The sequence below is a fragment of the Phyllobates terribilis genome, unplaced genomic scaffold, assembly GCF_046119375.1.
Source record: "Phyllobates terribilis strain yellow unplaced genomic scaffold, ASM4611937v1 Scaffold_8__6_contigs__length_399053987, whole genome shotgun sequence".
NCBI lineage: Eukaryota > Metazoa > Chordata > Amphibia > Anura > Dendrobatidae > Phyllobates > Phyllobates terribilis.
In genome coordinates, this window is record NW_027362768.1 from 388562755 (window position 1) to 388585016 (window position 22262).

At 57.8% G+C, this 22262-nt stretch overlaps 1 protein-coding gene across 3 annotated transcripts in view; it reads right to left on the reverse strand.

Moving 5' to 3' along the window:
• Positions 1–10360: 10360 nt before the first annotated feature.
• Positions 10361–22262, reverse strand: part of SLC38A3 (solute carrier family 38 member 3) — a 119831-nt gene continuing 107929 nt past the window's right edge. For all 3 annotated transcript variants that reach the window (XM_073645177.1, XM_073645175.1, XM_073645176.1), the window contains 3 exons: positions 11707–11851; positions 11414–11517; positions 10361–11129 (listed from right to left, as the gene is read on the reverse strand). In XM_073645177.1, coding sequence (XP_073501278.1) covers positions 11025–11129; positions 11414–11517; positions 11707–11851 — 354 coding nt within the window. In that variant the 3' untranslated portion in view covers positions 10361–11024. The remainder of the gene's footprint in view (positions 11130–11413; positions 11518–11706; positions 11852–22262) is intronic.

Below are 22262 nucleotides of genomic sequence, written 5' to 3' on the forward strand. Positions count from 1 at the left end.
TAGGGTAGCGTGATGGCTTAGTGGTCAGCACTGTACTATATATAGGGCAGAATGGTGGCTCAGTGGTTAGCACTGTACTATATAGGGTAGCACAATGGCTTAGTGGTCAGCACTGTACTATATATAGGGCAGAATGGTGGCTCAGTGGTTAGCATTGTACTATATAGGGCAGCACGTTGGCTCAGTGGTTAGCACTGTACTATATATAGGGCAGCACGGTGGCTCAGTGGTTAGCACTGTACTATATAGGGTAGCACAATGGCTTAGTGGTCAGCACTGTACTATATATAGGGCAGCACGATGGCTCTGGTTAACACTGTACTATATATGTGGCAGAACAATGGCTCAGTGGTTAGCACTGTACTATATAGGGCAGCAAGTTGGCTCAATGGTTAGCACTGTACTATATATAGGGCAGCACGACGGCTCAGTAGTTAGCACTGTACTATATATAGGGTAGCATGGTGGCTCAGTGGTTAGCACTATACGATATATATGGCAGCATGGTGGCTCAGTGGTTAGCACTGTACGATATAAAGGGCAGCATGGTGGCTCAGTGGTTAGCACTGTACTATATATATGGCAGAACAATGGCTCAGTGGTTAGCATTGTACTATATAGGGCACCACAATGGCTCAGTGGTTAGCACTGTACTATATATAGGGCAGCACGGTAACTCAGTGGTTAGCACTGTACTATAAAAAGGGCAGCACGGTGACTCAGTGGTTAGCACTGTACTATATATAAGGTAGCACGATGGCTCTGGTTAACACTGTACTATATATATGGAAAAACAATGGCTCAGTGGGTAGCACTGTACTATATAGGGCAGCAAGTTGGCTCAATGGTTAGCACTGTACTATATATAGGGCAGCACGACGGCTCATTGGTTAGCACTGTACTATATATAGGGTAGCACGATGGCTCTGGTTATCACTGTACTATATATATGGCAGAACAATGGCTCAGTGGTTAGCATTGTACTATATAGGGCACCACAATGGCTCAGTGGTTAGCACTGTACTATATATAGGGCAGCACGGTGACTCAGTGGTTAGCACTGTACTATATATAAGGTAGCACGATGGCTCTGGTTAACACTGTACTATATATATGGAAAAACAATGGCTCAGTGGGTAGCACTGTACTATATAGGGCAGCAAGTTGGCTCAATGGTTAGCACTGTACTATATATAGGGCAGCACGACGGCTCATTGATTAGCACTGTACTATATATAGGGCAGCATGGTGGCTCAGTGGTTAGCACTGTACTATATATATGGAAAAACAATGGCTCAGTGGGTAGTACTGTACTATATAGGGCAGCAAGTTGGCTCAATGGTTAGCACTGTACTATATATAGGGCAGCACGACTGCTCAGTGGTTAGCACTGTACTATATATAGGGCAGCATGGTGGCTCAGTGGTTGGCACTTGGCACTGTACTATATATAGGGCAGTATGGTGGCTCAGTGGTTAGCAATGTACTATATTTAGTGGTTCAGTCGTTGTCACTGTATTATATATAGAGCAATACGATTACTTAGTGGTTTGCACTGTAGTATATAGGGCAGAATGATAGCTCGGTATTTAGCACTGTACTATATAGGGCAGCACGATGGCTTAATGGTTAGCACTGTCCTATATATAGGGCAGAATGATGGCTCAGTGGTCAGCACTGTACTATATAGGGCAGCTCAGTGGTTAGCACTGTACTATATAGGGCAGCTCAGTGGTTAGCACTGTACTATATATAGGGCAGCACAGTGGCTCGGTAGTTAGCACTGTCCTATATATAGGGCAGCATGGTGGCTCAGTGGTTAGCACTGTAGTATATATAGGGCAGCATGGTAGCTCAGTAGTCAGCACTGTACTATATATAGGGCAGCACGATGGCTCGGTAGTTAGCACTGTCCTATATATAGGGCAGCATGGTGGCTCAGTGGTTAGCACTGTACTATATATAGGGCAGCACGGTGGCTCGGTAGTTAGCACTGTCCTATATATAGGGCAGCATGGTGGCTCAGTGGTTAGCACAGAACTATATATAGGGCAGCACGGTGGCTTAGTGGTTAGCACTGTACTATATATAGGGCAGCACGGTGGCTCAGTGGTTAGCACTGTACTATATATAGGGCAGCACGGTGGCTCAGTGGTTAGCACTGTACTATATATAGGGCAGCACGGTGGCTCAGTGGTTAGCACTGTATGGTGGCTCAGTGGTTAGCACTGTACTATATATAGGGAAGCACGGTGGCTCAGTGGTTAGCACTGTACTATATATAGGGCAGCACGGTGGCTCAGTGGTTAGCACTGTACTATATATAGGGCAGCACGGTGGCTCAGTGGTTAGCACTGTACTATATATAGGGCAGCACGGTGGCTCAGTGGTTAGCACTGTATGGTGGCTCAGTGGTTAGCACTGTAATATATATAGGGCAGCACGGTGGCTCAGTGGTTAGCACTGTAATATATATAGGGCAGCACGGTGGATCAGTGGTTAGCACTGTATGGTGGCTCAGTGGTTAGCACTGTTGCTTTGCAGCACTGGTTTCCTGGGTACAAATCCACCAAGGACAACATCTGCAAGGAGTTTATACGTTCTCCACATTGATTCCCTCCAGTTTCCTCCCACACTCCAGAGACATAGTGATAGTGAACGTAGATTGTGAGCTCCAATGGGGACAGTGGTGCTAATGTCTGTAAAGCTGTGGTATATGATGGCGCTGTATTAGTGAGTGAAATAAGGTAGCGCATTCTTAGCTGTAAGCCTTGAGCGCTTCGTGCACTGCTCTCCGCTGAGCCATTCGCTTTAATGAAGCCGGTGGAGTCACTGTCCGTGAATGGCTTTCTGGTGTTTTCATCAGAGAGCGATGTACAAATGTGAACAGAGCCCAAGCAGGATTAGGACAGGACAGGGTGTCAGTGCTTCAGTGCAAATAAGGATGTGTCCATTCATTGACAGCAAGCAAAAATCTTACAAATCAGGTACTAAAGTTTGTTAAAAAGTTGCGGAACATTGTCCTGTGATGAGAATTATTCCTTTACTGAGCTGTTTGCTGACATTTGTCCTTTTGCTCTCAGACGGTGATTGTGTAGAAGAGATTGTCAGCTCTGTGGGCGAGGATCCCTCCACTGCTGCCCCTGTAAGTAATCATTAATAGCTTGTGAGTTTTGTGTCCTTAAATCTGCAGCTTATCTCGTTATTTGGAAACAAGTGCAGGTCAATGTAATGAAGGACGGGCCAGAGCGAGGCAGCAAGGGAAATGTGACTGGGGACAGGGAGACATGGACCCACCAGCCACATCATGAGCGGGAACGTCTCCCCTCTGTCCGCACCCATCCTGCACTGTCCGCATCTGCCCAGCACCTGCATTGTCTGTATCTACCCAGGACCTGCATCGTCCACATCTGCCCAGCACCCGGCCTTCACCTGCATCGTTCACATCTGCCCAGCAACCGACCTTCACCTGCATCGTCCACATCTACCCAGCACCCGACCTTCACCTGCATCGTCCACATCTACCCAGCACCCGACCTTCACCTGCATCGTCCACATCTACCCAGCAACCGACCTTCACTTGCATCGTCCACATCTGCCCAGCACCCGACCTTCACCTGCATCGTCCACATCTGCCCAGCACCCGACCTGCACCTGCATCGTCCACATCTGCCCAGCACCCGACCTGCACCATCCACATCTGCCCAGCACCCGACCTTCACCTGCATCGCCCACATCTACCCAGCACCCAACCTTCACCTGCATCATCCACATCTGCCCAGCACCCGACCTTCACCTGCATCGTCCACATCTGCCCAGCACCCGACCTGCACCATCCACATCTGCCCAGCACCCGACCTTCACCTGCATCGCCCACATCTACCCAGCACCCAACCTTCACCTGCATCATCCACATCTACCCAGCACCCGACCTTCACCTGCATCGCCCACATCTACCCAGCACCCAACCTTCACCTGCATCATCCACATCTGCCCAGCACCTGACCTTCACCTGCATCGTCCACATCTACCCAGCACCCGACCTTCACCTGCATCGTCCACATCTACCCAGCACCCGACCTTCACCTGCATCGTCCACATCTGCCCAGCACCCGACCTTCACCTGCATCGTCCACATCTGCCCAGCAACCGACCTTCACCTGCATCATCCACATCTACCCAGCACCCGGCCTTCACCTGCACCGTCCACATCTGCCCAGCAACCGACCTTCACCTGCATCGTCCACATCTGCCCAGCACCCGACCTTCACCTGCATCGTCCACATCTGCCCAGCACCCGACCTTCACCTGCATCGTCCACATCTGCCCAGCACCCGACCTTCACCTGCATCGTCCACATCTGCCCAGCACCCGACCTTCACCTGCATCGTCCACATCTGCCCAGCACCCGACCTTCACCTGCATCATCCACATCTGCCCAGCAACCGACCTTCACCTGCATCGTCCACATCTGCCCAGCACCTGCATCATCCACATCTGCCCAGCACCCGACCTGCACCTGCATCATCCACATCTGCCCAGCACCCGACCTTCACCTGCATCATCCACATCTACCCAGCACCCGACCTTCACCTGCATCGTCCACATCTGCCCAGCACCCGACCTTCACCTGCATCGTCCACATCTACCCAGCACCTGCATCATCCACATCTGCCCAGCACCCGACCTGCACCTGCATCATCCACATCTGCCCAGCACCCGACCTTCACCTGCATCATCCACATCTACCCAGCACCCGACCTTCACCTGCATCGTCCACATCTGCCCAGCACCCGACCTTCACCTGCATCATCCACATCTACCCAGCACCCGACCTTCACCTGCATCGTCCACATCTGCCCAGCACCCGACCTTCACCTGCATCGTCTACATCTGCCCAGCACCCGACCTGCACCATCCACATCTGCCCAGCACCCGACCTGCACCATCCACATCTGCCCAGCAACCGACCTTCACTTGCATCGTCCACATCTGCCCAGCACCGGACCTTCACCTGCATCGTCCACATCTGCCCAGCACCCGACCTTCACCTGCATCGTCCACATCTGCCCAGCACCCGACCTGCACCATCCACATCTGCCCAGCACCCGACCTTCACCTGCATCGCCCACATCTACCCAGCACCCAACCTTCACCTGCATCATCCACATCTGCCCAGCAACCGACCTTCACCTGCATCATCCACATCTACCCAGCACCTGACCTTCACCTGCATCGTCCACATCTACCCAGCACCCGACCTGCACCTGCATCGTCCACATCTACCCAGCACCCGACCTTCACCTGCATCGTCCACATCTGCCCAGCACCCGACCTTCACCTGCATCGTCCACATCTGCCCAGCACCCGACCTTCACCTGCATCGTCCACATCTACCCAGCACCCGGCCTTCACCTGCACCGTCCACATCTGCCCAGCAACCGACCTTCACCTGCATCGTCCACATCTGCCCAGCACCCGACCTTCACCTGCATCGTCCACATCTGCCCAGCACCCGACCTTCACCTGCATCGTCCACATCTACCCAGCACCCGGCCTTCACCTGCACCGTCCACATCTGCCCAGCAACCGACCTTCACCTGCATCGTCCACATCTGCCCAGCACCCGACCTTCACCTGCATCGTCCACATCTGCCCAGCACCCGACCTTCACCTGCATCGTCCATATCTACCCAGCACCTGCATCATCCACATCTGCCCAGCACCCGACCTTCACCTGCATCATCCACATCTGCCCAGCAACCGACCTTCACCTGCATCGTCCACATCTGCCCAGCACCCGACCTTCACCTGCATCGTCCACATCTACCCAGCACCTGCATCATCCACATCTGCCCAGCACCCGACCTGCACCTGCATCATCCACATCTGCCCAGCACCCGACCTGCACCTGCATCATCCACATCTACCCAGCACCCGACCTGCACCTGCATCATCCACATCTGCCCAGCACCCGACCTTCACCTGCATCGTCCACATCTACCCAGCACCCGGCCTTCACCTGCATCGTCCACATCTGCCCAGCAACCGACCTTCACCTGCATCGTCCACATCTACCCAGCACCCGACCTTCACCTGCATCGTCCACACCTACCCAGCAACCGACCTTCACCTGCATCGTCCACATCTACCCAGCACTCGGCCTTCACCTGCACCGTCCACATCTGCCCAGCACCCGACCTGCACCTGCATCGTCCACATCTACCCAGCACCCGGCCTTCACCTGCACCGTCCACATCTACCCAGCACCTGCATCATCCACATCTGCCCAGCACCCGACCTCCACCTGCATTATCCACATCTGCCCAGCACCCGACCTTCACCTGCATTGTCCACATCTGCCCAGCACCCGGCCTTCACCTGCATCGTCCACATCTACCCAGCACCCGACCTGCACCTGCATCATCCACATCTGCCCAGCACCCGACCTTCACCTGCATCATCCACATCTACCCAGCACCCGACCTTCACCTGCATCGTCCACATCTACCCAGCACCCGACCTTCACCTGCATCGTCCACATCTACCCAGCACCCGACCTGCACCTGCATCGTCCACATCTGCCCAGCACCCGACCTGCACCTGCATCGTCCACATCTGCCCAGCACCCGACCTTCACCTGCATCGTCCACATCTGCCCAGCACCCGACCTTCACCTGCATCGTCCACATCTGCCCAGCACCCGACCTTCACCTGCATCGTCCACATCTGCCCAGCACCCGACCTTCACCTGCATCGTCCACATCTACCCAGCAACCGACCTTCACCTGCATCATCCACATCTGCCCAGCACCCGACCTTCACCTGCATCGTCCACATCTACCCAGCACCCGACCTTCACCTGCATCGTCCACATCTGCCCAGCACCCGACCTTCACCTGCATCGTCCACATCTGCCCAGCACCCAACCTTCACCTGCATCGTCCACATCTACCCAGCACCTGCATCATCCACATCTGCCCAGCACCCGACCTTCACCTGCATCATCCACATCTGCCCAGCAACCGACCTTCACCTGCATCGTCCACATCTGCCCAGCAACCGACCTTCACCTGCATCATCCACATCTACCCAGCACCCGGCCTTCACCTGCACCGTCCACATCTGCCCAGCACCCGACCTTCACCTGCATCGTCCACATCTGCCCAGCACCCGACCTTCACCTGCATCATCCACATCTGCCCAGCAACCGACCTTCACCTGCATCGTCCACATCTGCCCAGCAACCGACCTTCACCTGCATCATCCACATCTACCCAGCACCCGGCCTTCACCTGCACCGTCCACATCTGCCCAGCAACCGACCTTCACCTGCATCGTCCACATCTGCCCAGCAACCGACCTTCACCTGCATCATCCACATCTACCCAGCACCCGACCTTCACCTGCACCGTCCACATCTGCCCAGCACCCGACCTGCACCTGCATAATCCACGTCTGCTGTCCATGAATTGAAACATTCTCGTCTTCCTAATGAATAGGTTACAATGTGTCAGTGCAGGACATCCTCTGTGAGGAGCACAGATGCCTCTCCTGCCCTGTTTGTTACAATGTGTCAGTGCAGGACAACCTCTGTGAGGAGCACAGATGCCTCTCCCTGCCCTGTTTGTTACAATGTATCAGTGCAGGACAACCTCTGTGAGGAGCACAGATGCCTCTCCCTGCCCTGTTTGTTACAATGTGTCAGTGCAGGACAACCTCTGTGAGGAGCACAGATGCCTCTCCTGCCCTGTTTGTTACAATGTATCAGTACAGGACATCCTCTGTGAGGAGCATAGATGCCTCTCCCTGCCCTGTTTGTTACAATGTGTCAGTGCAGGACAACATCTGTGAAGAGCACAGGGCAGCACAGATGCCTCTCCTGCCCTGTTTGTTACAATGTGTCAGTGCAGGACATCCTCTGTGAGGAGCACAGATGCCTCTCCTGCCCTGTTTGTTACAATGTGTCAGTGCAGGACATCCTCTGTGAGGCGCACAGATGCCTCTCCTGCCCTGTTTGTTACAATGTATCAGTGCAGGACATCCTCTGTGAGGAGCACAGATGCCTCTCCTGCCCTGTTTGTTACAATGTGTCAGTGCAGGACATCCTCTGTGAGGAGCATAGATGCCTCTCCCTGCCCTGTTTGTTACAATGTGTCAGTGCAGGACAACATCTGTGAAGAGCACAGGGCAGCACAGATGCCTCTCCTGCCCTGTTTGTTACAATGTGTCAGTGCAGGACATCCTCTGTGAGGAGCACAGATGCCTCTCTTGCCCTGTTTGTTACAATGTATCAGTGCAGGACATCCTCTGTGAGGAGCACAGATGCCTCTCCTGCCCGGTTTGTTACAATGTGTCAGTGCAGGACATCCTCTGTGAGGAGCACAGATGCCTCTCCTGCCCGGTTTGTTACAATGTGTCAGTGCAGGACATCCTCTGTGAGGAGCACAGATGCCTCTCCCTGCCCTGTTTGTTACAATGTATCAGTGCAGGACATCCTCTGTGAGGAGCACAGATGCCTCTCCTGCCCGGTTTGTTACAATGTATCAGTGCAGGACATCCTCTGTGAGGAGCACAGATGCCTCTCCTGCCCGGTTTGTTACAATGTGTCAGTGCAGGACATCCTCTGTGAGGAGCACAGATGCCTCTCCTGCCCTGTTTGTTACAATGTATCAGTGCAGGACATCCTCTGTGAGGAGCACAGATGCCTCTCCCTGCCCTGTTTGTTACAATGTGTCAGTGCAGGACATCCTCTGTGAGGAGCACAGATGCCTCTCCTGCCCTGTTTGTTACAATGTGTCAGTGCAGGACAACCTCTGTGAGGAGCACAGATGCCTCTCCCTGCCCTGTTTGTTACAATGTGTCAGTGCAGGACATCCTCTGTGAGGAGCACAGATGCCTCTCCCTGCCCTGTTTGTTACAATGTGTCAGTGCTGGACAACCTTTGTGAGGAGCACAGATGCCTCTCCTGCCCGGTTTGTTACAATGTATCAGTGCAGATAGGCTCCTCAGTAATATATAGGGAGAGGAGGTGAAGGAAGGGCCTGATCTGGTAGGAGTGGTGGGAGGTCAGCACATTATGGGGGGCGTTGTAGGAAGACGCGGAGGGTCCGGCAGATCCTGTTAGATTTTATTCACATGATTCGGTAAATTCCTGGTACAAACTGTTCCCTTCTCCCGAATACTAACCTCATAATTCACAATGTTCACCACAGCCGCCCCTCCCCCACCTCACACCCGCCAGGGGGAGGGGCCTAATAATCTGCTATACATTAATACAAAGTAGTTACAAAATGTAAAAAGAACAAAACATTAAATTACAGTTTCCAGAGTCTCCTAGTGATGAGGTCGTCGGTGTCGCCCACCCTGGAGTGGATGCGGGTCACACCGCGCGCGGTCACATGATTCGGCAACTCCCCCAATCCTCTATCTATCATTAATGCGGCCCGACCTGGTGCAACCTGGGAAAATTAAAGGGTGACTCCACCCAGTTTGTCCATGAGGCCGCATTCACAAGTTCAGTATTTGTATAGTGGGTGAATAATGCAGACGTGGTGACAAATACTGATGTAAAATACTGACCACATACTGAGCGTGTGAACGTGGCCTTAGGAGGGGAGTTCTGCCATAATCGGCGCCCCGCTATCGTCTGCTGGTTGGAGGCAGATAATTATATCACCTCTGTAATAAATACAGAGAGAAGGGGGGCACATACTTTACAGGTTAATGGATGTTCAGATCTGGCTGAAGAGGATGTGCTCGGGGCATCTGTGGATTTCAACCTCTCCCTGGCCTGACCTGGCTGATAACAGGGAATAATAGACTGTCAGAGTGCAGAGGCTGACGGGGCCCCTGGTCCTGGGCGGCAGCATGTGGCACGTCGTGATCAGCGAGTCCATGTGATTGGCGGCGATTGCATCGGCACTGCAGGGGTTACAGGATTTTGGCTCCTGTCAGCGGCCCCCCGCTCTTCCTCCACTCACAGGAACTTGTACAGAATATAAAATAGTTTCCGATTGTTCTGCCGAGTTTCATTGAGGCACGAACTGACCCAGGGTGACACCAGGAGCCCCCCGCGAGGCTGTCAGCGACATCAGGAGCCCCCCGCGAGACAGTCAGCGACACCAGGAGCCCCCCGCGAGACAGTCAGCGACATCAGGAGCCCCCCGCGAGACAGTCAGCGACACCAGGAGCCCCCCACGAGACAGTCAGCGACACCAGGAGCCCCCTGTGAGGCTGTCAGCGACACCAGGAGCCCCCCGCGAGGCTGTCAGCGACACCAGGAGCCCCCCCGCGAGGCTGTCAGCGACACCAGGAGCACCCCGCGAGGCTGTCAGCAACACCAGGAGCCCCCCGCGAGGCTGTCAGCGACACCAGGAGCCCCCCGCAAGGCTGTCAGCGACACCAGGAGCCCCCACTAGGAAGTCAGCGACCACAGACGTGACCGGACTTCATACACGTCGCCTTTTGTGTGCCCCTCGCAGCCCCCTCCCAGGAGCTCGGCCACCTCTGCAGGTCGTCTTGAGATGAATTTCCTCTCGGCATCCTTCATGCTGTGCCCCCTCTATATGAGAAGCCCCCACATCCTCTGGGGCATTTCATTGGAGACCTTGACCAGCGTGACCCCTGCACTGGGCTCCATCAGATCGGGGGCTCCATTGTGATGACGTCATGTAACTGCAGCCCGTTATGTCCATCATCTTCCCAGGTTCTTTAGTACAGTTCCCTCTTGTGAGTCTCCCTCCTGCGGAGGTCCTTATTCGGGAAGACCACCAGAAACCCTTAATCACAAGCCCTCTCGAGAAGCACAGCCCCTGCGTCACGGTCCAGGTAGTGAGGGGTGTGGTGCGGACGGAGGAGAAGGACCTGGAGCTCGTCCCTCCCCGGCGCTGGCTGACAGGAGGTCGGGCTTGGGTGGATATGTTGGTTCTGTTACTTTTCCCCCCACACACCTCTGGGGTACAATGCCTAGTTAGGTCCTGGGGTGCCGAGGGGTGCAGGGTGTCGGGGTGGTCTACGGGGGGTTAGTGGCTTCCGCTGCTTTTGCTGCTTCCACTCGTCCAGTCAATGATGATAAAACTGAGGCTCATGATCATGAAGAGGACACCGAGGCCAGCGAAGCAGGCGGCCTGTGAGGACAAGAGGAGTTATCAGAGGCTCGTCCGAGATACGGGGACATGGGGAGGCGCCGGACTGGGACACGGGGACATGGGGAGGCGCCGGACTGGGACACGGGGACATGGGGAGGCGCCGGACTGGGACACGGGGACATGGGGAGGCGCCGGACTGTGACACGGGGAGGCGCCGGTCCGGGATACGGGGACATGGGGAGGCGCCGGTCCGGGACACGGGGAGGCGCCGGTCCGGGACACGGAGGATTAATTGAGATGCTCGCCCGGATCTGGGCACCTACCAGGATTTTGGGCGGTGACTTGGTCGGCTCCTTGTCTTTGGGCATTATTCGGATGTAGAAGACGGCTGGAAAGATGAAGATCAGACACGGGGCGGAGGTGGCGCCTGCAACAAGAGGAAGATTAAAGGCACGAAGAGACCAAGACAGACCCATCCCAACGATGGCCGCTATACACGATCACTAGATCTGCGGACCTCGGCCCCTGCTGGCTACAGCGGGTATAGGCCGCCTGACCGCCCCATTGTATCACACCACAGTCCATCGTCTCCGGCTGACCCTTATCTACATCTCACCGATGACACCAAATATTCCCAGGATGGTCGGGGCAAAGATAACCAGCAGGTTAATGAGAGTCAGCAGCACCACCGCGATGACTGTGTGCCGGATCCAGCTGAACTCCTTGTTCTGGAAGAGCATGTGCTGAATGGCACGGCGGACCTGGGGAGGAGATAAGCGGCATCAATGAGGAGCGCAACTATACATCGTATTGCACCACCACCACCTCCGCCAGCCCCCACAGGATACACTGCACCCCCAGCCAGCACCCTCCACAAGATACACTGCACCCCCAGCCAGCACCCTCCACAAGATACACTGCACCTCCAGCCAGCGCCCTCCACAACATACACTGCACCCCCAGCCAGCACCCTCCACAAGATACACTGCACCCCCAGCCAGCACCCTCCACAAGATACACTGCACCCCCAGCCAGCACCCTCCACAAGATACACTGCACCCCCAGCCAGCACCCTCCACAAGATACACTGCACCCCCAGCCAGCACCCTCCACAAGATACACTGCACCCCCAGCCAGCACCCTCCACAAGATACACTGCACCCCCAGCCAGCACCCTCCACAAGATACACTGCACCCCCAGCCAGCACCCTCCACAAGATACACTGCACCCCCAGCCAGCACCCTCCACAAGATACACTGCACCCCCAGCCAGCGCCCTCCACAACATACACTGCACCCCCAGCCAGCACCCTCCACAACATACACTGCACCCCCAGCCAGCACCCTCCACAACATACACTGCACCCCCAGCCAGCACCCTCCACAAGATACACTGCACCCCCAGCCAGCACCCTCCACAAGATACACTGCACCCCCAGCCAGCACCCTCCACAAGATACACTGCACCCCCAGCCAGCACCCTCCACAAGATACACTGCACCCCCAGCCAGCGCCCTCCACAAGATACACTGCACCCCCAGCCAGCACCCTCCACAAGATACACTGCACCCCCAGCCAGCACCTTCCACAAGATACACTGCACCCCCAGCCAGCACCCTCCACAAGATACACTGCACCCCCAGCCAGCACCCTCCACAAGATACACTGCACCTCCAGCCAGCGCCCTCCACAAGATACACTGCACCCCCAGCCAGCGCCCTCCACAAGATACACTGCACCCCCAGCCAGCGCCCTCCACAGGATACACTGCACCCCCAGCCAGCACCCTCCACAGGATACACTGCACTCCCAGCCAGCACCCTCCACAGGATACACTGCACCCCCAGCCAGCACCCTGTACAACATACACTGCACCTCCCGCCAGCGCCCTCCACAACATACACTGCTCCCCCAGCCAGCGCCCTCCACAACATACACTGCACCCCCAGCCAGCGCCCTCCACAGGATACACTGCACCCCCAGCCAGCGCCCTCCACAAGATACACTGCTCCCCCAGCCAGCGCCCTCCACAAGATACACTGCTCCCCCAGCCAGCAACCTCCACAACATACACTGCACCCCCAGCCAGCGCCCTCCACAAGATACACTGCTCCCCCAGCCAGCACCCTCCACAACATACACTGCACCCCCAGCCAGCGCCCTCCACAAGATACACTGCACCCCCAGCCAGCACCCTCCACAACATACACTGCACCCCCAGCCAGCGCCCTCCACAAGATACACTGCTCCCCCAGCCAGCACCCTCCACAGGATACACTGCACCCCTAGCCAGCACCCTGCACAACATACACTGCACCCCCAGCCAGCACCCTCCACAACATACACTGCACCCCCAGCCAGCGCCCTCCACAACATACACTGCTCCCCCAGCCAGCGCCCTCCACAACATACACTGCTCCCCCAGCCAGCGCCCTCCACAAGATACACTGCACCCCCAGCCAGCGCCCTCCACAACATACACTGCACCCCCAGCCAGCGCCCTCCACAACATACACTGCTCCCCCAGCCAGCGCCCTCCACAACATACACTGCTCCCCCAGCCAGCGCCCTCCACAAGATACACTGCACCTCCAGCCAGCGCCCTCCACAACATACACTGCACCCCCAGCCAGCACCCTCCACAAGATACACTGCACCCCCAGCCAGCACCCTCCACAAGATACACTGCACCCCCAGCCAGCACCCTCCACAAGATACACTGCACCCCCAGCCAGCACCCTCCACAAGATACACTGCACCCCCAGCCAGCACCCTCCACAAGATACACTGCACCCCCAGCCAGCACCCTCCACAAGATACACTGCACCCCCAGCCAGCACCTTCCACAAGATACACTGCACCCCCAGCCAGCACCCTCCACAAGATACACTGCACCCCCAGCCAGCACCTTCCACAAGATACACTGCACCCCCAGCCAGCACCCTCCACAAGATACACTGCACCCCCAGCCAGCACCTTCCACAAGATACACTGCACCCCCAGCCAGCGCCCTCCACAAGATACACTGCACCCCCAGCCAGCACCTTCCACAAGATACACTGCACCCCCAGCCAGCGCCCTCCACAAGATACACTGCACCCCCAGCCAGCGCCCTCCACAAGATACACTGCACCCCCAGCCAGCACCCTCCACAAGATACACTGCACCCCCAGCCAGCACCCTCCACAAGATACACTGCACCCCCAGCCAGCACCCTCCACAAGATACACTGCACCCCCAGCCAGCACCTTCCACAAGATACACTGCACCCCCAGCCAGCACCCTCCACAAGATACACTGCACCCCCAGCCAGCACCTTCCACAAGATACACTGCACCCCCAGCCAGCACCCTCCACAAGATACACTGCACCCCCAGCCAGCACCCTCCACAAGATACACTGCACCCCCAGCCAGCACCTTCCACAAGATACACTGCACCCCCAGCCAGCACCCTCCACAAGATACACTGCACCCCCAGCCAGCGCCCTCCACAAGATACACTGCACCCCCAGCCAGCACCCTCCACAAGATACACTGCACCCCCAGCCAGCACCCTCCACAAGATACACTGCACCCCCAGCCAGCACCCTCCACAAGATACACTGCACCCCTAGCCAGCACCCTGCACAACAAACACTGCACCCCTAGCCAGCACCCTCCACAACATACACTGCACCCCCAGCCAGCGCCCTCCACAACATACACTGCACCCCCAGCCAGCGCCCTCCACAACATACACTGCACCCCCAGCCAGCGCCCTCCACAAGATACACTGCACCCCCAGCCAGCGCCCTCCACAAGATACACTGCACCCCCAGCCAGCGCCCTCCACAAGATACACTGCACACCCAGCCAGCACCCTCCACAACATACACTGCTCCCCCAGCCAGCACCCTCCACAAGATACACTGCACCCCCAGCCAGCACCCTCCACAACATACACTGCACCCCCAACCAGCGCCCTCCACAAGATACACTGCACCCCCAGCCAGCACCCTCCACAAGATACACTGTACACCCAGCCAGCACCCTCCACAACATACACTGCTCCCCCAGCCAGCACCCTCCACAAGATACACTGCACCCCTAGCCAGCACCCTCCACAAGATACACTGCACCCCCAGCCAGCGCCCTCCACAAGATACACTGCACCCCCAGCCAGCGCCCTCCACAAGATACACTGCAGCCCCAGCCAGCACCCTCCACAACATACACTGCTCCCCCAGCCAGCACCCTCCACAAGATTCACTGCACTCCCAGCCAGTACCCTCCACAAGATACACTGCACCCCCAGCCAACGCCCTCCACAAGATACACTGCACCCCCAGCCAGTGCCCTCCACAACATACACTGCTCCCCCAGCCAGCACCCTCCACAACATACACTGCACCCCCAGCCAGCGCCCTCCACAAGATACACTGCTCCCCCAGCCAGCGCCCCCCACAACATAGACTGCACCTCCAGCCAGCACCCTCCACAGGATAAACTGCACCCCTAGCCAGCACCCTGCACAAGATACACTGCACCCCCAGCCAGCACCCTCCACAACATACACTGCACCCCCAGCCAGCGACCTCCACAACATACACTGCTCCCCCAGCCAGTACCCTCCACAACATACACTGCACCCCTAGCCAGCGCCCTCCACAACATACACTGCACCCCCAGCCAGCGCCCTCCACAACATACACTGCTCCCCCAGCCAGCACCCTCCACAACATACACTGCACCTCCCGCCAGCACCCTCCACAACATACACTGCACCTCCAGCCAGCACCCTCCACAAGATACACTGCACCCCCAGCCAGCACCCTCCACAACATACACTGCACCCCCAGCCAGCACCCTCCACAGGATATGCTATACCCCCAGCCAACACCCTCCACAACATACACTGCACCCCCAGCCAGCACCCTGTACAACATACACTGCAACCACATCCAGCACCCTCCACAACATACACTGCTCCCCCAGCCAGCGCCCTCCACAACATATACTGCACCTCCCGCCAGCACCCTCCACAACATACACTGCACCTCCAGCCAGCACCCTCCACAAGATACACTGCACCCCCAGCCAGCACCCTCCACAACATACACTGCACCCCCAGCCAGCACCCTCCACAGGATATGCTATACCCCCAGCCAACACCCTCCACAACATACACTGCACCCCCAGCCAGCACCCTGTACAACATACACTGCACCCACATCCAGCACCCTCCACAACATACACTGCTCCCCCAGCCAGCGCCCTCCACAACATACACTGCACCTCCAGCCAGCACCCTCCACAAGATACACTGCACCCCTAGCCAGCACCCTCCACAAGATACACTGCACCCCCAGCCAGCACCATCCACAAGATACACTGCACCCCCAGCCAGCACCCTCCACAACATACACTGCTCCCCCAGACACTACACACCCAGCCAGCACCCTCCACAACATACACTGCACCCCCAGCCAGCACCCTCCACAAGATACACTGCACCCCCAGCCAGCACCCTCCACAAGATACACTGCACCCCCAGCCAGCACCCTCCACAAGATACACTGCACCCCCAGCCAGCACCCTCCACAAGATACACTGCACCCCCAGCCAGCGCCCTCCACAGGATATGCTATACCCCCAGCCAACACCCTCCACAACATACACTGCACCCCCAGCCAGCACCCTATACAACATACACTGCACCCACATCCAGCACCCTCCACAACATACACTGCTCCCCCAGCCAGCACCCTGCACAGGATATGCTATACCCCCAGCCAACACCCTCCACAACATACACTGCACCCCCAGCCAGCACCCTGTACAACATACACTGCACCCACATCCAGCACCCTCCACAACATACACTGCTCCCCCAGCCAGCGCCCTCCACAACATACACTGCACCTCGAGCCAGCACCCTCCACAAGATACACTGCACCCCTAGCCAGCACCCTCCACAAGATACACTGCACCCCCAGCCAGCACCCTCCACAAGATACACTGCACCCCCAGCTAGCACCCTCCACAAGATACACTGCTCCCCCAGCCAGCGCCCTCCACAACATACACTGCTCCCCCAGCCAGCGCCCTCCACAAGATACACTGCACCCCCAGCCAGCACCCTCCACAACATACACTGCTCCCCCAGCCAGCACCCTCCACAAGATACACTGCTCCCCCAGACACTGCACCCCCAGCCAGCATCCTCCACAAGATACACTGCTCCCCCAGCCAGCACCCTGTACAACATACACTGCACCCCCATCCAGCACCCTCCACAAGATACACTGTTCCCCCTGCCAGCACCCTGTACAACATACACTGCACCCCCAGCTAGCACCCTCCACAAGATACACTGCTCCCCCAGCAAGCGCCCTCCACAACATACACTGCTCCCCCAGCCAGCATCCTCCACAAGATACACTGCTCCCCCAGCCAACACCCTCCACAAGATACACTGCACCCCCAGCCAGCACCCTCCACAACATACACTGCACCCCCATCCAGCACCCTCCACAAGATACACTGCACCCCCAGCCAGCACCCTCCACAAGATACACTGCACCCCCAGCCAGCACCCTCCACAACATACACTGCACCCCTAGCCAGCGCCCTCCACAACATACACTGCTCCCCCAGCCAGCGCCCTCCACAACATACACTGCTCCCCCAGCCAGCGCCCTCCACAGGATACGCTATACCCCCAGCCAGCACCTTCCACAAGATACACTGCACCCCAAGCCAGCACCCTCCACAAGATACACTGCACCCCAAGCCAGCACCCTCCACAACATACACTGCTCCCTCAGCCAGCATCCTCCACAAGATACACTGCTCCCCCAGCCAGCACCCTGTACAACATACACTGCACCCCCAGCCAGCGCCCTCCACAACATACACTGCTCCCCCAGCCAGCGCCCTCCACAAGATACACTGCACCTCCAGCCAACACCCTCCACAACATACACTGCACCTCCAGCCAGCACCCTCCACAAGATACACTGCACCTCCAGCCAACACCCTCCACAACATACACTGCACCTCCAGCCAGCACCCTCCACAAGATACACTGCACCTCCAGCCAGCACCCTCCACAAGATACACTGCACCTCCAGCTAGCACCCTCCACAAGATACACTGCAGCCCCAGCCAGCACCCTCCACAAGATACACTGCAGCCCCAGCCAGCACCCTCCACAAGATACACTGCACCCCCAGCCAGCACCCTCCACAACATACACTACACCTCCAGCCAGCACCCTCCACAAGATACACTGCAGCCCCAGCCAGCACCCTCCACAAGATACACTGCACCCCCAGCCAACACCCTCCACAAGATACACTGCTCCCCCAGCCAGCACCCTCCACAACATACACTGCACCCCCAGCCAACACCCTCCACAAGATACACTGCACCTCCAGCCAACACCCTCCACAACATACACTGCACCTCCAGCCAGCACCCTCCACAAGATACACTGCACCTCCAGCCAGCACCCTCCACAAGATACACTGCACCTCCAGCTAGCACCCTCCACAAGATACACTGCAGCCCCAGCCAGCACCCTCCACAAGATACACTGCAGCCCCAGCCAGCACCCTCCACAAGATACACTGCACCCCCAGCCAGCACCCTCCACAACATACACTACACCTCCAGCCAGCACCCTCCACAAGATACACTGCAGCCCCAGCCAGCACCCTCCACAAGATACACTGCACCCCCAGCCAACACCCTCCACAAGATACACTGCTCCCCCAGCCAGCACCCTCCACAACATACACTGCACCCCCAGCCAGCGCCCTCCACAACATACACTGCTCCCCCAGCCAGCACCCTCCACAAGATACACTGCTCCCCCAGCCAGCGCCCTCCACAAGATACACTGCTCCCCCAGCCAGCGCCCTCCACAAGATACACTGCTCCCCCAGCCAGCGCCCTCCACAAGATACACTGCTCCCCCAGCCAGCATCCTCCACAAGATACACTGCTCCCCCAGCCAGCACCCAGTACAACATACACTGCACCCCCAGCCAGCGCCCTCCACAAGATACATTGCTCCCCCAGCCAGCATCCTCCACAAGATACACTGCTCCCCCAGCCAGCACCCTGTACAACATACACTGCACCCCCAGCCAGCACCCTCCACAAGATACACTGCACCCCCAGCCAGCATCCTCCACAAGATACATTGCTCCCCCAGCCAGCACCCTGTACAACATACACTGGACTCCCAGCCAGCACCCTCCACAAGATACAGTGCACCCCCAGCCAGCGGCCTCCACAAGATACACTGCTCCCCCAGCCAGCACCCTCCACAACATACACTGCACCCCCAGCCAGCTCCCTCCACAACATACACTGCTCCCCCAGCCAGCACCCTCCACAAGATACACTGCACCCCCAGCCAGCACCCTCCACAAGATACACTGCACCCCCAGCCAGCATCCTCCACAAGATACACTGCTCCCCCAGCCAGCACCCTGTACAACATACACTGGACTCCCAGCCAGCACCCTCCACAAGATACAGTGCACCCCCAGCCAGCGGCCTCCACAAGATACACTGCTCCCCCAGCCAGCACACTCCACAAGATACACTGCACCCCCAGCCAGCGCCCTCCACAAGATACACTGCTCCCCCAGCCAGCACCCTCCACAAGATACACTGCACCCCCAGCCAGCGCCCTCCACAAGATACACTGCACCCCCAGCCAGCGCCCTCCACAAGATACACTGCACCCCCAGCCAGCACCCTCCACAACATACACTGCTCCCCCAGCCAGCACCCTCCACAAGATACACTGCTCCCCCAGACACTGCACCCCCAGCCAGCACCCTCCACAAGATACACTGCACCCCCAGCCAGCGCCCTCCACAAGATACACTGCTCCCCCAGACACTGCACCCCCAGCCAGCACCCTCCACAAGATACACTGCACCCCCAGCCAGCGCCCTCCACAAGATACACTGCACCCCTAGCCAGCACACTCCACAACATACACTGCACCCCCAGCCAGCACCCTCCACAAGATACACTGCACCTCCAGCCAGTACCCTCCACAGGATACACTGCACCCCCAGCAAGAGCCCTCCACAACATACACTGTACCCCCAGCCAGCGCCCTCCACAAGATACACTGCTCCCCCAGCCAGCGCCCTCCACAAGATACACTGCACCCCCAGCCAGCACCCTCCACAAGATACACTGCAGCCCCAGCCAGCACCCTCCACAAGATACACTGCTCCCCCAGCCAGCACCCTCCACAACATACACTGCACCCCCAGCCAGCGCCCTCCACAACATACACTGCTCCCCCAGACACTACACCCCCAGCCAGCACCCTCCACAAGATACACTGCACCCCCAGCCAGTGCCCTCCACAGGATACACTGCACCCCCAGCCAGCACCCTCCACAAGATACACTGCTCCCCCAGACACTGCACCCCCAGCCAGCACCCTCCACAAGATACACTGCAGCCCCAGCCAGCACCCTCCACAAGATACACTGCTCCCCCAGCCAGCACCCTCCACAACATACACTGCACCCCCAGCCAGCGCCCTCCACAAGATACACTGTACCTCCAGCCAGCACCCTCCACAGGATACACTGTACCTCCAGCCAGCACCCTCCACAGGATACACCGCACCCCCAGCCAGCGCCCTCCACAACATATACTGTACCCCCAGCCAGCGCCCTCCACAAGATACACTGCTCCCCCAGCCAGCGCCCTTCACAACATACACTGCACCGCCAGCCAGCACCCTCCACAAGATACACTGCTCCCCCAGCCAGCACCCTCCACAACATACACTGCTCCCCCAGCCAGCGCCCTCCACAACATACACTGCTCCCCCATCCAGCGCCCTCCACAGGATACACTGCACCCCCAGCCAGCACCCTCCACAAGATACACTGCTCCCCCAGCCAGCACCCTCCACAACATACACTGCTCCCCCAGACACTGCACCCCCAGCCAGCACCCTCCACAACATACACTGCTCCCCCAGCCAGCGCCCTCCACAAGATACACTGCTCCCCCAGCCAGCGCCCTCCACAGGATACACTGCAGCCCCAGCCAGCACCCTCCACAAGATACACTGCAGCCCCAGCCAGCACCCTCCACAAGATACACTGCAGCCCCAGCCAGCACCCTCCACAACATACACTGCACCCCCATCCAGCGCCCTCCACAGGATACACTGCACCCCCAGCCAGCACCCTCCACAAGATACACTGCTCCCCCAGCCAGCGCCCTCCACAGGATACACTGTAGCCCCAGCCAGCACCCTCCACAAGATACACTGCAGCCCCAGCCAGCACCCTCCACAAGATACACTGCTCCCCCAGCCAGCGCCCTCCACAACATACACTGCACCTCCAGCCAGCACCCTCCACAAGATACACTGCTCCCCCAGCCAGCACCCTCCACAACATACACTGCACCCCCAGCCAGCACCCTCCACAACATACACTGCTCCCCCAGCCAGCGCCCTCCACAAGATACACTGCTCCCCCAGCCAGCACCCTCCACAACATACACTGCTCCCCCAGCCAGCACCCTCCACAGGATACACTGCACCCCCAGCCAGCGCCCTCCACAACATACACTGTACCCCCAGCCAGTGCCTTCCACAAGATACACTGCTCCCCCAGCCAGCGCCCTCCACAAGATACACTGCAGCCCCAGCCAGCACCCTCCACAACATACACTGCACCCCCAGCCAGCGCCCTCCACAAGATACACTGTACCCCCAGCCAGCGCCCTCCACAAGATACACTGCACTCCCAGACACTGCACCCCCAGCCAGCACCCTCCACAAGATACACTGCTCCCCCAGACACTGCACCCCCAGCCAGCACCCTCCACAGGATACACTGCACCCCCAGCCAGCGCCCTCCACAACATACACTGTACCCCCAGCCAGTGCCCTCCACAAGATACACTGCTCCTCCAGCCAGCGCCCTCCACAAGATACACTGCAGCCCCAGCCAGCACCCTCCACAACATACACTGCACCTCCAGCCAGCACCCTCCACAGGATACACCGCACCCCCAGCCAGCACCCTCCACAACATACACTGCACCCCCAGCCAGCGCCCTCCACAAGATACACTGCTCCCCCAACCAGCGCCCTTCACAACATACACTGCACCGCCAGCCAGCGCCCT